At 42.7% G+C, this 14341-nt stretch overlaps 1 protein-coding gene across 8 annotated transcripts in view; it reads right to left on the minus strand.

The window, feature by feature from the left end:
* The window catches only part of sema3fb (sema domain, immunoglobulin domain (Ig), short basic domain, secreted, (semaphorin) 3Fb), a 61045-nt gene that overhangs the window by 14710 nt on the left and 31994 nt on the right, over nt 1-14341 (minus strand). For 5 of the 8 annotated variants that reach the window (XM_040003056.1, XM_040003053.1, XM_040003057.1 and 2 more), the window contains exons 3-8: nt 6386-6546; nt 5968-6030; nt 5365-5484; nt 4009-4098; nt 2227-2320; nt 110-229 (exon numbers count right to left, since the gene is read on the minus strand). In XM_040003056.1, the coding sequence (XP_039858990.1) occupies nt 110-229; nt 2227-2320; nt 4009-4098; nt 5365-5484; nt 5968-6030; nt 6386-6546 (648 nt within the window). The remainder of the gene's footprint in view (nt 1-109; nt 230-2226; nt 2321-4008; nt 4099-5364; nt 5485-5967; nt 6031-6385; nt 6547-14341) is intronic. The other 3 variants (XM_040003059.1, XM_040003058.1, XM_040003060.1) reach the window with 1 other exon arrangement.

Here is a 14341-nt window from a genome sequence, read left to right on the forward strand (position 1 = left end):
ACATTTTAGCTATATTTTATAAGCTTGTTTGGATAGCACGATAAGGAGCTGTGCACAAAAGGCCGCGATCAGTCTTGTGTATCATTTATAGGGTAAATAGGACTGTTACCGTTCAGCCATCTGGAGTTGTACTGATCTGTTCGCATGGCAGTCTTTGTCCCCAAAGTACGGAAAATGGCAGAGTCTGTTCCCATAAAGTCAACATAGACCCCAGCGTACAGTTCTCCATCTGAGAAAGAGAGAAAACACTTGAGTTTCGTGAGATTCCTCGACTCTGACATTATTCCAGCACCACCCTTGGCACGAACCACCAGCTTTTATTTCAAAAAGTATATTTAGAAAAATCATGACGCTCTTCAGTTTCACAACACAGAAGCTAAGCATAACAAAGTCATCATCTGCACATGCGAGTGGTCAGGACGTGGTTGCAACTTGAGACGTAAGCAACTGACATTTAAATGGCTGATAAACAAGGTAAGCCTCCACTGTTCTCATTGTCTCCTAATAATATGTCAGCATTTTGGGGCTGTACTGCTTTAAAACACTATAAGTAGCTTGTATTCTTGTACCAGTACAAAGTGCTTGTTTAAAGGATTAAGACAAAGAAAATTATCTTATGACACGAAGGAGATAAAGATACTCAAGCGTTCAACAAAATTCTCATTTACATACTTTTGGGCCACTTGTGTGGTAGTCAGACCTCAGCCCACTACAAATGTCTTTTTAATTCTCTAAAATTGATGTGCTCTACAGCTTTTAGCAAACATTACTAAAATAGGAGTATATAGTTCGTTTCTTGGGGATTTTTTCAGCTGCAAATTAACAAACACTTTGCTGATCCGCTGAACACAAACAACAATCGACACTGTCATAAATGCAACTGTATCAATGGTGGTCAGATCCACTATAAAAATTTCTTATTTTTAAAACATTAAATTCATTCATATTTTCTCTTATTTCAGGGTATTAACTGTGTGCTCCTATCAATACAAACTTCAAACCTCCTGAAACAGCCATCAAATGTACTTCATTAAGACATGAGATATGAGCACTCTCGTGTGTGCAGACTGACAAATGTATAAAAACAGCTTTGTTAAGCCACAGGGAGGAAAGGTGTTGGTCTTCCAGCTGTTGTGTGGGCCCCACTGGAGAGCAGGTGTGCCTCTCAGGGCTCTCAGAGATGGAGAATGGAGACAGTAGGAACAGGAAACACTGTTGTACCACCATTATACTCAATGTCATGGTCCCCGGCAGTACTATAGGGAGATTGATGATATATCATTAAAATATCCACGGATGATAGGATGCCTAATGCGGTGGCGCATCGAGCAGTCAGCAGTCAATGGTGAATCTATTGTTGTGGTACAGGGTTCTTAATCCTTATCAACACTAACAACAGTGTCCCTTACATGACGCTAACTGGTGGATGTGGGAGGTAAATCCATCTTGGATGACAGTACTGGTTCCATACTGGTCATCTGGCACTGCGCTAATGCGGGAAAACAGTGCCAGTGATTTACACCCGCCGCCTCGACCCACAGAGAGAGGATCGCCTTTCACTGGTGGCAACTGTGCGGCCTGGACCTGACTAAATGACCTTGGGCAGTGGCACAGAGGACACTGGCTTCATGAGTGAAACAACAGATGATAAGACATTTCATCCAAACCTAATCTCACTGAAAATTGAAAATCATCTAACGGCTGAAACGTGAAAAAAGCGAGAGCACACAATCGTTTTGCTAATATTTTGCTTCACTGACTTTGTTTGAGGCATTGATCCCACATATCAGCACACTGCCAAATTAAGTCAAAGTTTTAGTTTTTCAAATGGTAATACAATAACTATTTATTTTTTTATTTTTGCATGTCAGACGTATTTAGATTTGAAGCCACTAATTCCTCAGTGGAGGATATAAATATTAATAGTCACATATTACTGAGCCCATCGCAGTCCTAAGAAGGAAAAATTCCTAGTGATTCTAGCTAAACTGTGGGAAAAAGGCAAAGTGACAAGGACACTTGACCTGACCTTGTGGTTATCACTGGCTAACAATAAAAAGCTCTTTACAAAGTATGCCAAACATAAGCCCATTGAAGATCATATAAGGAGAAATGGAAGAAAAGATGAAGAATCCATATGAGATGACACTGCTGTTGCTAGAAGGAACTGTGCTGGACCGTGCCTGTGCCTGCAATCCCATGTGACCAAACCCAGATGATACTTACTGATCAAAGCTGACACGCTGTTGAGCTTCGGGTCATAGGAGCACTTTCCTTTCCCAGATTCTACTTTGCCCGGCTCCAAATGGAAGATTTCTTCCTGAAATGGAAAAAAAATCATACAGAGATGGCAATAAATTCAACACTCTCCATCTTGTCACTGTGATTCCCTTGTGTAGGGAAAATGAGGCAGCATATGCGCTGCCTCTGACTCCTGCGGGACCTATAGGTCCTGATGGGGGATGAAGTATCAAAATAATGAGTGTGTGTTCATACAGAAAAAACACATGCAGGAAAAGCGATGGATTTCTAATCCATCTCCATGCCACTCCACTGTAAAAAACAATGTGCTGCGGTGCTGCTTCTCTCGGCATAATAAAGCTGCATGCCAAATATCTCTCAGCTTCTCTGTGCCTATGGGTGTGCAGGTCGACTCGTGACACCTGCAATCCAGCAAAGTGAAAACAAGTCTGCGATGGAGGCTGGATGACTGATGCTCACTGCTCATGGCATCCCAGCACGCAAGCACTGAAAGGTGATTAGCAGGAATTTGCGTATGATAGTGGGGAAAATGAAACAGTGGCATGCAATGACATGTCCTGTAGCTCCGCCGCAAAAACCAGAGCACATCCAATCCCTATTTTTTTACTCCCAGCAGGCCGAGATGAAGACATCTGTGTCGGTGTCCGTCAGCACTTATTTAGGAGCACTGTGCCAAACTCCCTTCACTAGATCATACACGCAACCCTTTACATCATCTTTGATTAAAATCACCACTTGCGCCGATAAGTAGATGGCAGCTTACTCAAAGCCATTCTGGAGAAAAACCCAAAAACGGTCACAAACATTTATGTGTACCGGAGGGAAACTGTGCCCTGAATGTGTTTTTACAACCCTGCTATAAAATGTGACCCTTGAGAAAAGGTTGAAACACGTGTAGAAAAAGAATCGGCCTGAAAAAGAAAACAGTTGAAACACTTTCAAAGTGTCCCACTTCACATAAAGCCCTGTTGTCCTTCAAAAGTCCCTCTCTGCTTTTTAAAGTGCTTGGAGAGCTCAAACAGAGAAGACATGTTGAAGTATGTGACTCTTTTATTTCCTCAGCTCCATAGCTAGTTGGCTACAGATGGCTGGTGTTTGCTCTAAGCTAACAGAGCCTGCTGTGGGAGTGGGTCAGATGCTGACTAGTCCTGTCGCCTCTGTGGGAGAGCCTGAATAACATTCCTACAGAAGGCGGAGGGCTCTTTGGGGTGAAGAACTGCTGGGTGTGACACCCTCGAATGTCTGATATGATGAAGAAGAATGATTCGGAAATCTGCTCTTTACAGCTCCAGCTAAATGCTAAATAGAAATGACCGTGTCATGCATTGAACAGCAGCAAAAGCCTGTTTAATTAAACGTGGGCCATGTATCTTTTGTTTTTTTTACAGCCTGATCAGCCATTTCCACTTGATTAGCCAGCTCTCATGCAAAATGTGGCATTTAACACAGAGGCAAAGCACCAAAAGGACAAAGGCTAATAAGACAGGGCGCTCAGACAACAAGACTTACACAAAGGAAATGTGAATGAAACATGGAGAAAACGAAGCGACGTGAAATGAAATGCATTTTCAAATTACACTAAAAATGTCGAGATCGTGCAGGGACTGAAAAACAGTGCATGGAAAATATTACAGAGATGAACAAACGATGGCCAGGTTAAAGATGGTATCGACAAAATGGGCACAGACACAAAAAGGGGAGCATGCTGCTGGTGATCGGTTCGTGCAGACAGGGCCCGCATCGCACCTTGAGTCCGAGTGTCTCGTGCACCGCGCTGGGTTCAGCTGCACGGTTAGCCCTTCCTCTGGCTTGGGCCATCTGCAGATACATGGACGTCTAAAACAGGAAAAAGCAATACATTCTCGGCGTTACACTACTGATGAGGAGGGATCAAGGCCTTTCATGACCTTGCTGCAGATTGCTTGAGCCTGTTTTGACCTCCAGACATGAGACATGAGAAACTCCCTAAACCCTGAACTCCTGAGATCAATATAATGCAAGCGCGTAGGGAAAGGATAAAGAAATATGGACGCAAGACTGTGCAGGGAATGCGGGTTTCTTTATTGGACCAGATGGTGGAAAAGGCAACAATAACAGTCCTCTATTCTGTGGTTTAGTCAGTAAAGGCTGTCACAGTATGCCGCATACACACCCCTAAAATCTGCTGGCATTGCAAAACATTTAGCTACGAGTCTTTAAGCGCATCTTAGGAATGTTTCTTGCGATGGTAAAATCTATTGATAGAAATCCATCTGAATTAAGAATGACAAGTGTTCCTACAGTATGTGTGTCAGGATATGTGTGTGTGCATGCGTCCGTGCAGAGTTTACCCCCTCTTGTTTTTACAGTTGTGGTTAACTCCACAGACCAGCTGAGAAAGGTGCTCAGGGGTGTATGATTTGGACCTGTCAGTGTGACGGAGAAAATAACAGCCCTCTCATTAATCCACTAGAACTGGAACATTCCACTTGCACCCCATAATGGGAGCTCCCACTTGCAATTACCCAGCATCTCACATGGTAGAGGCTGGCGGGTGGCCTGGATGGATGCATGAAGGGGTGGAAGGATAGGTGAGTGACTGGGTGGAAGCCCTTCATTAGTAACAAGCTGTATGCAGCAAGGGGCTCGAGCAAGCTGTGCTCGCTGTTGCGATTTCTCTGTGATCACAAGGGAAAGTCAAATGGGAAATTTACTTTTTATTTATTGCCTTTTATAAAAGTCCCCTGGTCACAATTAGGGAGCGGGTGTGATATTTAAAGGAAAGTGAGGTGTTAAAGAGGAGTACGGCAGCATAAGCGGCCTGGCTAGGTTTACGAAATTCAAGAGGTCCCATTAAAGATTGAGACTAAACAGAGTGGCTCTAACGGCACACTGGGGACAACAGCTGTGTGCTGGTGAGGCTGGTGTGCTGGCTGCTTCGCCATATGGGGACACAGGGTACCACAAGCAAGCTTAATGATGGAGCAAAATCATCATAAAGGGAGCTTAGTGTAGGGCGGATGGAGAGTAAGGCAAACCATATCATTCATGATGTAGATGGAGGAAGCTTTTAATGCTGCTAAGATCAACTTCTCAGCTTCTACATTCCTTTGTAATTCTAACCTGAGGTTTGCGTCCGCGGTTGACAAAGGTGCAGACCGGATTGTAAGCTCCTGTCCCACAGACGTACAGGTGAGTCCGGTTCCATGGCTCAATTAGACGAATGAAGTTTGCACACTCCTCCTGGAAACACAGACATTGAAGGAAATTAAATAGCAGTTCATAGTTAATCTTTACTGCCAGACCTCCTGCTGATTTACTGAATGCTCACTGATTCTTATTAAAACTTAAAAATCTGCCAGTAATAATGTGCTTCTATTTGTATTTGGGCAATATATCAAACTATCAGCCAGCAGTGCTTGGTTCCCGAACTCAAGCTGGCACAAAGAAGGATTCTAGGCTTCTCTGCTCCATTCCTGTCTCATTGGCTAGACACGAGGGAACCAGAATTTTACTGGGCCAGGTCCAACTCCGCAGGTAATTCCATTTAACAGGTTCATCACATTAAAACTGATGGGAACAGATGAGGGAATTATATATTTTAAATGCAATTTATTTTAAAAAAAAAAAGATATATTTTATTTTTTCAAGCTATCAAGTTTAAGGAAACAACTTTACTCGGGCAATCCTGCTCTTGGTATGTGCGTTTTCAACGCGCATACTTACATTGGCATCTTTCCCACTCACGAGGCACTCCATTCTTCTTTGTTCAGGCACTGGCCAGTGGATCTGCAAGAGTGGGAACGCGGGACATTTTATAGCTCCAGCCCAAAACGTTATACATCACTGGCATTTATTGCATATTTGGATTAAAATTTTAAAAGGGATATCCACCAAGGCTAATATAAGTCCTGTTGGGATTGTCATAGCCCAGTTACAGGGTTTTAATGAGCTGCACCAGAAACAAAAAAAAAGAAGAGTAGTCCAACAAAAACTTGATGTGAGCAAACCGAAATGTCTGCTGCTGGGGCAAGAGTGGGGAACATTTCACTTTGGGTAAAACTGCTGTAAAGGTGCTGGCTTTATCCCACGGTAACAGCCCATTTTAAGGCCCAAAGGGAGAAAAGCATGGGAAAGGTCTTACAATACGTGGGTTCTTGTTGATGTCATGGAGGTCCAGGGACAGGATGTGGTCCTTGCTCCCAACATACATCCGATCATGGTCCTCATCCATACGAAGGATCCGATAGTCAGATGTGTTGATGAGGTAGGCAAAGTGATGAGCGGTACCAGTGGATCTCAGTTCTGTATGGAAACAGAAATGCATTGGTTACCGACAGCTGCAGCTACATGTGCGCATATTCACGCGCACACGTGAATGGGCAACTGACACATTCCTCGTGCCACTCCTCCGTGAACTTATCTGATGGTTTTTCACCGACACTTGTGTAACAGAACACCACTCATTAGAGACAAGTGCTACTGAGTGTCTGTCAAACAGCACTGATGGCTTAATACCTCCTGAGTGGATCAAAGGATCTAGAAAGTCACTCGTTAGTGGCAGTCTGTGGGAAGCCAGCAAACACAGAAACAGTAGACCGGCAGTTAGCTATGATGTTCATACTACATAGTTCATGGAATAGGGTAAGGCACAACATTTCATTGCATGCTTGGACACCATTCTCTGAAGGTCAGACAAGTGTGCGCTTTCAGCAACACAATGCAGTTGACACGTCCTCGCATGTCTACAGTAACCCAATCTCCCTATAGACTCTGTGCTGGAGTGTTTGTTTGATATGTTCTGCTTCGTTCAGCAACCAAGTACAGGCAGAGCAAAAGGCCACGGCTAAGACAGCAAAGGCCCCGTGTCCCACCATACATAAACACACTCCTTTGCAATCTATAGGGTAAGAGGCCTTAGACGCTGGCATTCAGATACTGTTGGACAAACAGAGAGGTTTCACTCAAACAGCAGGAAAGTTCCCATCCTCCATTTAGCCTTCTTCTATAACCGAGAGATCACAGGCACGCTTTGAGGTTAACCCAGAGTTAGCCACCAAAACATGGCAGAAGGAAACCAAAGGATAAACTGTTACATGCAGTTAGCTGCATTTGACTGGTTAAATGTGACATAGTTGAACACTGGTGTGCCGGCGTTAGAGCAGGGCGATATGGCCAAAAATATTTATCACGATATATATTTGAAAATTTGCGATAACGATATAACTGACGATATAATTGATGCGAGACAAAATACAACTCCACAACATTACTAGCGCAAAAAGACAACCTTCCATTTATTTTCACTTAAACAAGAAGCTGGTTTTTATGTACATTAAAGCTTTATAAAAATTTAACAGTGCAAATGCAAATTCCTTGCTGAAAGTTTAACCAAAAGGCATTTCCAGTAGAAATGGGCTGACATATCCTGAGCATAACCATGTATAATATCCACTGAAGTTAAAAAGAGGTGCTTTGCAACATTAAACTGCAGTGTGCAGTACGCATTTTTCGGACCATAAGGTGCACGGGATTATAAGGCACATTAAGCGAAACAAAGCAGTCAGATAAATCAAACTTTATTAAACTCATTCTTCTTGCTTCCTCCACTTCTGTACCATTGATTCATTAATGTTGAATTCTCTGGCAGCTGCTCTATTCCCATGTTGTTGCAGTATATTAATGACTAACCTTGTATTGTGGATGGATTATTTCAGTTGTTCTCCTGACTGAAGTTTGGTCCGTTTACAGCATCCTGCCATGCGATTGCATTTGTCTCTAACCATGAGGAACCTTCACGTTAACTTTTATCGAGTGGAAAAGTGTTAGTGTTCGTCCTCCAGCTTCACTGTTTATGTTATGCTAACATAGCTGTGTCGCTAGCGATCACGTAGCACATAATTATATACCAGCTAGCCCAACTTCAGTAACCCTACAAACGTCACTGCTGTTTAGTTTCCTGTCTTCATTTATGTTGGAAGTGATAGCAGAGCTGTACGTTTGATTTTTTTCAGAAATTTCTCAGTCAGAACATGCTATATCATGCTTAGGTAACTAGCGAAACTAGCGAGCTAACTTCCGCTAGCTTCCTGCTAACTTCTAACTCCGTTAAATGTAATACATTTTGTTTTCATGGATGCCTGGAAGTTAAACTTCATAGTTACACCTGGTAAAGCAGCAATGCTGATCGTTTTATTAAAGATGAAAGAATTTAGACAGTTTTTAACTCTCAGTGATGCTGCAGTGTTCGTTTGACCTGAAGTATACGGAGTTTAGGACCCAGATTACTCCCAGATTTAAGAGCATCTTAGTCCGACAAATACGACAATAACGACGGCCGCTTGCATGTTCTGCAAAAAAATGTGCTTTGTCGTGTATCTGACGGACAAACACCAAACCAGTTCCACATCACTGAAGTTGCACCATTTTTACAAACCAATTCTGGTTCATCTGTTTCACTCAACAATCGGCCATGTGCGTATGAAAACAAAGGCACTGCGCATGCGCGTTTTACTCATATTCTATCGCGATATTTCATTTTCCTATCGTTGCCTAACATTATACCGGTATTACCGTGAACGGTATAATATGGCCCAGCCCTAGCCGGCGTATTATTAAACAAGCAAACGCACAGCCAGTGTGGCATATCACACCTTGAAGGAAACACACTGTAGCTTTATTATGGCCAGTTTAAGATTTTTTTTTTTTTAACAAGCTCTGTATGTGTAGTCATGTATTGTGGGTTTGACGTTACTACGAGGTTGTTAGGTGTTTCTGAAGAAGAGGTCTGGCCACCCAAGCATGCAAAGACATCCACATGTCCACCACTGGTCCTTAAAATAAACACCATCTAGAGACCTTTTTAAACAGACTCCCTATGGAATCTGATATTGCCAGTCTTTTGAGCCAGATCTAAATTTAGCACGGGGGTTACGTCAATAAGCAAAGATTAATAGCATTAGATATTCTATATTTATACAGTTTGATTTAATAACTGTGCCCACCAATGGAACGTTTACAGGTCAGCAGAGTGATTGGCAGCTGTCAGCCCTGCGTAGAGGAGCTGCAACATGTGGCTGGACCCTGTGATTATTTGTGTTGAGTCTTAAGTTGAATGATGAGTCCCCATACACTCTAGGCCAAGTGCACACTGGATAAGAATGCATTGTGCGCACACACGCACACATATACACACAAATTCCGAGGGCCAGTCGGGACGCCCCCCTTCTGAAGCAGGTTGTCAGCGACTTCTCAGTGTGTGTTTGTTGTCAGAGAGGAGCTGGATGGGACCATCTGTCAGCCGAATAGGAAATGTGAACAGCGCAAAGCAACAACACGCCCTATTGAGAGCGCACATTAAGAAACAAACACGTGTACTCTAATCTCATAGTAATCTGACATCATGCAGACAGGCCAGACTGAATTCTATGTCACAGGTAGAATTTACCCCAAACATTGTGCCTTTCCTCGTGACTTATCCTTCATATTTGCATGTAATGTGGTCTCCACCATAGACATCACCTTTTAGAAATCCAGGCGATTTAACTACAACAGAACCTGGTTACAAAAAGGCGCGCCACTCCACCTACTGGATATCATTGTCTTTTCTGTCAGTCCCTCTTAACTCAATCCCAAAGTCAAACTTCACCTCAGGCGGGGCCGCATGGCATTGTGCTCGTTTGACATGTTGATCAAGGACGTATAATGGCAGCAGACTGAGCTTGGCTGCAACTCTGCTCCAGAGGTCAGGCCGCACAGCATGTCTCTGGGCTGAGATTGGTGCCAAGAAAACACTCAATCACAATCAGCTCGAAGAGACATGCAGAGAGGCTACACTTTTGAAGAATGCCAGTTTGGAGTGTGTGTGCTTTTTCTTTTTGTTGTTTATGCCCATACCTAAAAGATGAAGGAGCATTTGTGGGGTTGGGGTGTATTTCCCAGAGAGTAACAAAATCTTATGTTTGCTACACGACTCATTTGTCTTAATTTTCTGGCACTGAGCTGAATCTAATTTGCAGACAATCCCCCGATGTTTTTCAACCAGTCACATTTTATTGAGCTCGGATATATTAGGCTGCACACTCAATCAGCTGTTTTCCCAGACTTACTTACAGATTTGCAGCCGCAGATTACAGTTTCACACAGGACAGGCTCAGAGAGGCTGAACTACTTGTGCTCTTTTGTCAGCCACATTAGAGCATGACAGCATTTTCCACATGCAGACTTATCCGAGAGATTTAAAGGCTGGGAGCAGAGTGTGAATATGTCTATCAGAGCCAGATAAACTCTTAGAGTAGCCCATTACTGCCTGTATGGCTTAGGCCCACTCTGGGGGGTCTGCGCACACACACACGCATGCACACACACACACGCACACACACACACACACACACACACACACACACACACACACACACACACACACACACACAGCAGGGGCTTTGTTTCAGGACCACACTGCTTCTCCCTTGTGAAATTGCAATGGCTCTATTAGGAGGTGAAAGTAAGCCGGTGGGGCAACCTGATCCTCAAGCTCAGTGTCTATCCCATTCCTCATTCACTTGGGTTTTTACAGTAGCATGCCTGCACCTGCGCACAAATGAGAGAAGGTCACTTTATGACATTTTTCCTATTTTCAGTCTTTCTTGTTCATGAAAGAAATGCAGGTGTAGCATAAAGGCAGAAAGTTAAGCTATTTCACAGTAGTGACCTCAGGCATCTCGGTTCCTTTGTGCGTGGCGTTCCGGTCCACACTCTTCAGTCTGCTGAACACAGACAATCCGCTTCTCTCTCCAAGGAACCCAAGGTGCTCTTGGCTCAAACAGCCCACTGCCCGTTTCCTGCTACTCGCTGCACTCTGGCCTCAAGAAAGCCCTTTGCTGATCTTTGAGAAACTGGACGCTGAGCTGAACGAGACCTGAAGAAATTCTAGCTTAGTGGCATCAGAGCAACCTGCTAAAGATGCTGGAGATCTACCAACAATACAAGGCCAAAAATCTACCACCAAGCTTTTGGTAAGTTGATATGATGTATATCTTGACACGAGTACTACACTTAAACTCAGTCACGACTTAGTTGTACTGTCCCCTCTTTTTTTTTAACTGCTACTATATTTTAACTGTAAGGGAACAGTGTACTTTGTACTTCACTAATTGTGTGAGACAGCTGTAGTTACTATACTTTACTTTACTTACTATAATTTGACATAAAGTAGTAAAGATATCAATATAGATAACAGCCTTTTTTGCATTTATACATTTATGTTGGAGCTAAAAATGGAGGATAGAATGAAGACTTCAGAACCAAATGAGATTACGCATTGACTCTAAGCGCTTGGGATTACTGGTTTCTGCATTAGCACTGGAGACAAGCAAGATACAATCACAGCCAGTTATATCTTGGATCACGGAGCCATTATCCTTACGCTCAGTATACCAAGATCAATATACTTGGTCTACATGGCATATTACTACCAAGTAGGCCAATCACACTTGTTGTGGTCATGCAGCTGAATTTTACATGCTTGTGCGGGTGAATGTGAGGCTATGGTGTAGGTCGAGTCATATGGTATGCAGCAACATTACAGCAACAGCACAGATTGAACGCAGTGTTAGAAATTAAGTGACAACCTGGGACCTCTTGTCATGTCAAGTCAAGTGGCTTTATTATCATTTCAACCATGTGCAGTTGGACAGTACACACTGAAATGACACGGCGTTCCTCCGAGACCATGGTGCTACATATAACAGACAACTGGCACAGGACCACATAAAGTGCAAGCGTGCAAAAATGTTGTAGATATAAATTAATTATTAATTATATTTTAAATAACTGAGGTACAGCTATCCAGCGGTTTACAAAAAACAGAATAAGATTTGAAAATGTCCAAAGATTTTTGTAGCAAACTTTAGTTTTTCTTTTTTTTTAGTTTTGTTTTAATATATTCTCCCCTCTCTGGAGGGTCATGACCTATGGAAAACTATTGTACTTAAGTACCAAATATTTACTTAAGTATTAAAAATATTTACTTCTACCCAAATCAAGAAAGTAAAAAGTACTATTCAGTTTTGTGTGAATTTGACATAATCAGTACAACCATCCTTGTCAAAACTCAAATTCTGTGACCATTCTGCAGATTAATATACCAAACAATTTGCCACTAGCAGTGGTAGCACTGAAGCTCAGTGAAGCTCCTGTTTGAACACCACTGGACTTTAAACAGTTGTAAGTTTTAATCTTGCTGTACATTTGTCAGTGTCAGCCATTTAACTATTAGCAATTACCTGATACCAAAATTAACCAGCTGTTACCATTAAGATAGCGGCAAGCAGAAAAATGACTATGACTAATAACAAAATGGTTTAGCAAACATTATCAGTGCTGCTGGTCAGTAATGTTAATAGTCAGTGTTAATTTAACAGCGGAGCACAATTATTTGTGCCTAATAAGTGTTCTGTTTCTTTTAAAGATGTAGTTTGAAGCTGAAAGTGTGAGCCTTTCTTACCAACTCTGTTTTAACAACAATGCCAAAACCTGAGCAGAAGCTCAGCACTACCTCAGACAGACAAAAAAAAATTCCTCTGTTTATTTTTGTTTGTTTTTCTGCACTACAAACTGATATCGAGTTTATAATTCTAGCATTTTCCTGCAAAACTGCCATTGCTCAGTACTTACAGTTAGAAACAGTGATGTTATTAGTGGTTGTTTCATCATGCAGTTCCCATCAGACTCTACTGTAAAAACTCAAAACCTTAAAGAGCACTTCGTTTACAAAACCCATCTTCACTACCAATGTGAGTCCACTCTAAAATTGGTGATTGGCTAGGAAGAAAATTGTGTTTCGTTGCACTAAAGTGCCAAAGCAAGACATATATCGAACAAAGCACAGATTCTTTATTTCTTTCTCTTTGCATTCATCAGGTTAATTAGCCGAGTTTAAATGCAGGTTGCTGTGACTGATTACCTGAGTTCCTCATTCACTCAAGGTGACTACATGTTCTGCAGACTGCAATACAATACAGTTGTTGTTCTGGAAAATAGTGGATGTACCTTGACCGCAACCCTTTCCTCAGACCATTAGAAGTACAAATGTATTTTTATAAGCTTACCTGGTTAAATGAGGTATAGAAACATGGGGGGAGAAGCATGCCTCACTGTCAGATGGAGCCAGCCCTTTTCCTCCTGAGAGAATACTTGGCTGCTGACGGTGATCTCCAGGGCTGCAGGCCTGCATGTTATAGCGTATCTCCTGATCTTAAATTAATAGCCAACGGGCCAAGTTTACTTTGGAAATATGTTTGGACAGGCATGGAGCGCACTCACGAGAGTTCATCTCCAGAAGTAAGAAAGTAAGAAAGCGCAGTGGTTAATGCCGACTTATATGAAGTGATTTCCCACCATGCCATACACGAGGGACAGAGGAGACGGGATTTCACATATCATATTCAGCTTTTAATGCGTCCTACCTCGCAGTGTGCTTCGGTAACATAAGAACTTCCTCTCATTAAAGCAACGATTACTGTATCCAGCGTAGCTTAACAGTACGCGGCCCATCCCACTCATAACTTTCCTGGCAAATTCGCAGCAAGCGTCGGATAAGTGATTGGATCATGGAAAACTTCAGACTGTGTGTTTAAACAAAACAGTGACAGTGAGCGAGAGAATTGAGAGGGCCTAAATACACATCCTGGCACTTGACAGCGCAGTGGCCACTCGCTACTTGACACTGATATGGGTGTTCTACCCCACTGCGTATTTCTCTGGTTTCAAATTGGGTAAATTAAAAGTGGAGGCCACTGTGAGTGTCAGTGCATGTTGCTGCTTGAAGCCTGCAGTACTCCCTGTAGAGAAGTATGGGAGGTGAGGAGGAGGAGGAGGGGGATGATGATGGGAAAAGACAAAACTTTGCAGTCCGTTGCTTTGACACTGAGCAGGAAGGGAGCAATGAACAAAGCGGACGAGCATTGTGTGGAGCAATGATCTACTCAGTTCACAGCTCAGTGGTTTTCAATTGGGGAACATTTGTGGCTAATTAGAAACTATTGCGGCGGCCTGTGCTTCTGTCTAAGGAGCGATGCATGATTAGAGATGGAAAATGCTG

Source organism: Simochromis diagramma, unplaced genomic scaffold, assembly GCF_900408965.1.
Source record: "Simochromis diagramma unplaced genomic scaffold, fSimDia1.1 OVJJ01000646.1, whole genome shotgun sequence".
Taxonomy (NCBI): Eukaryota; Metazoa; Chordata; class Actinopteri; order Cichliformes; family Cichlidae; genus Simochromis; species Simochromis diagramma.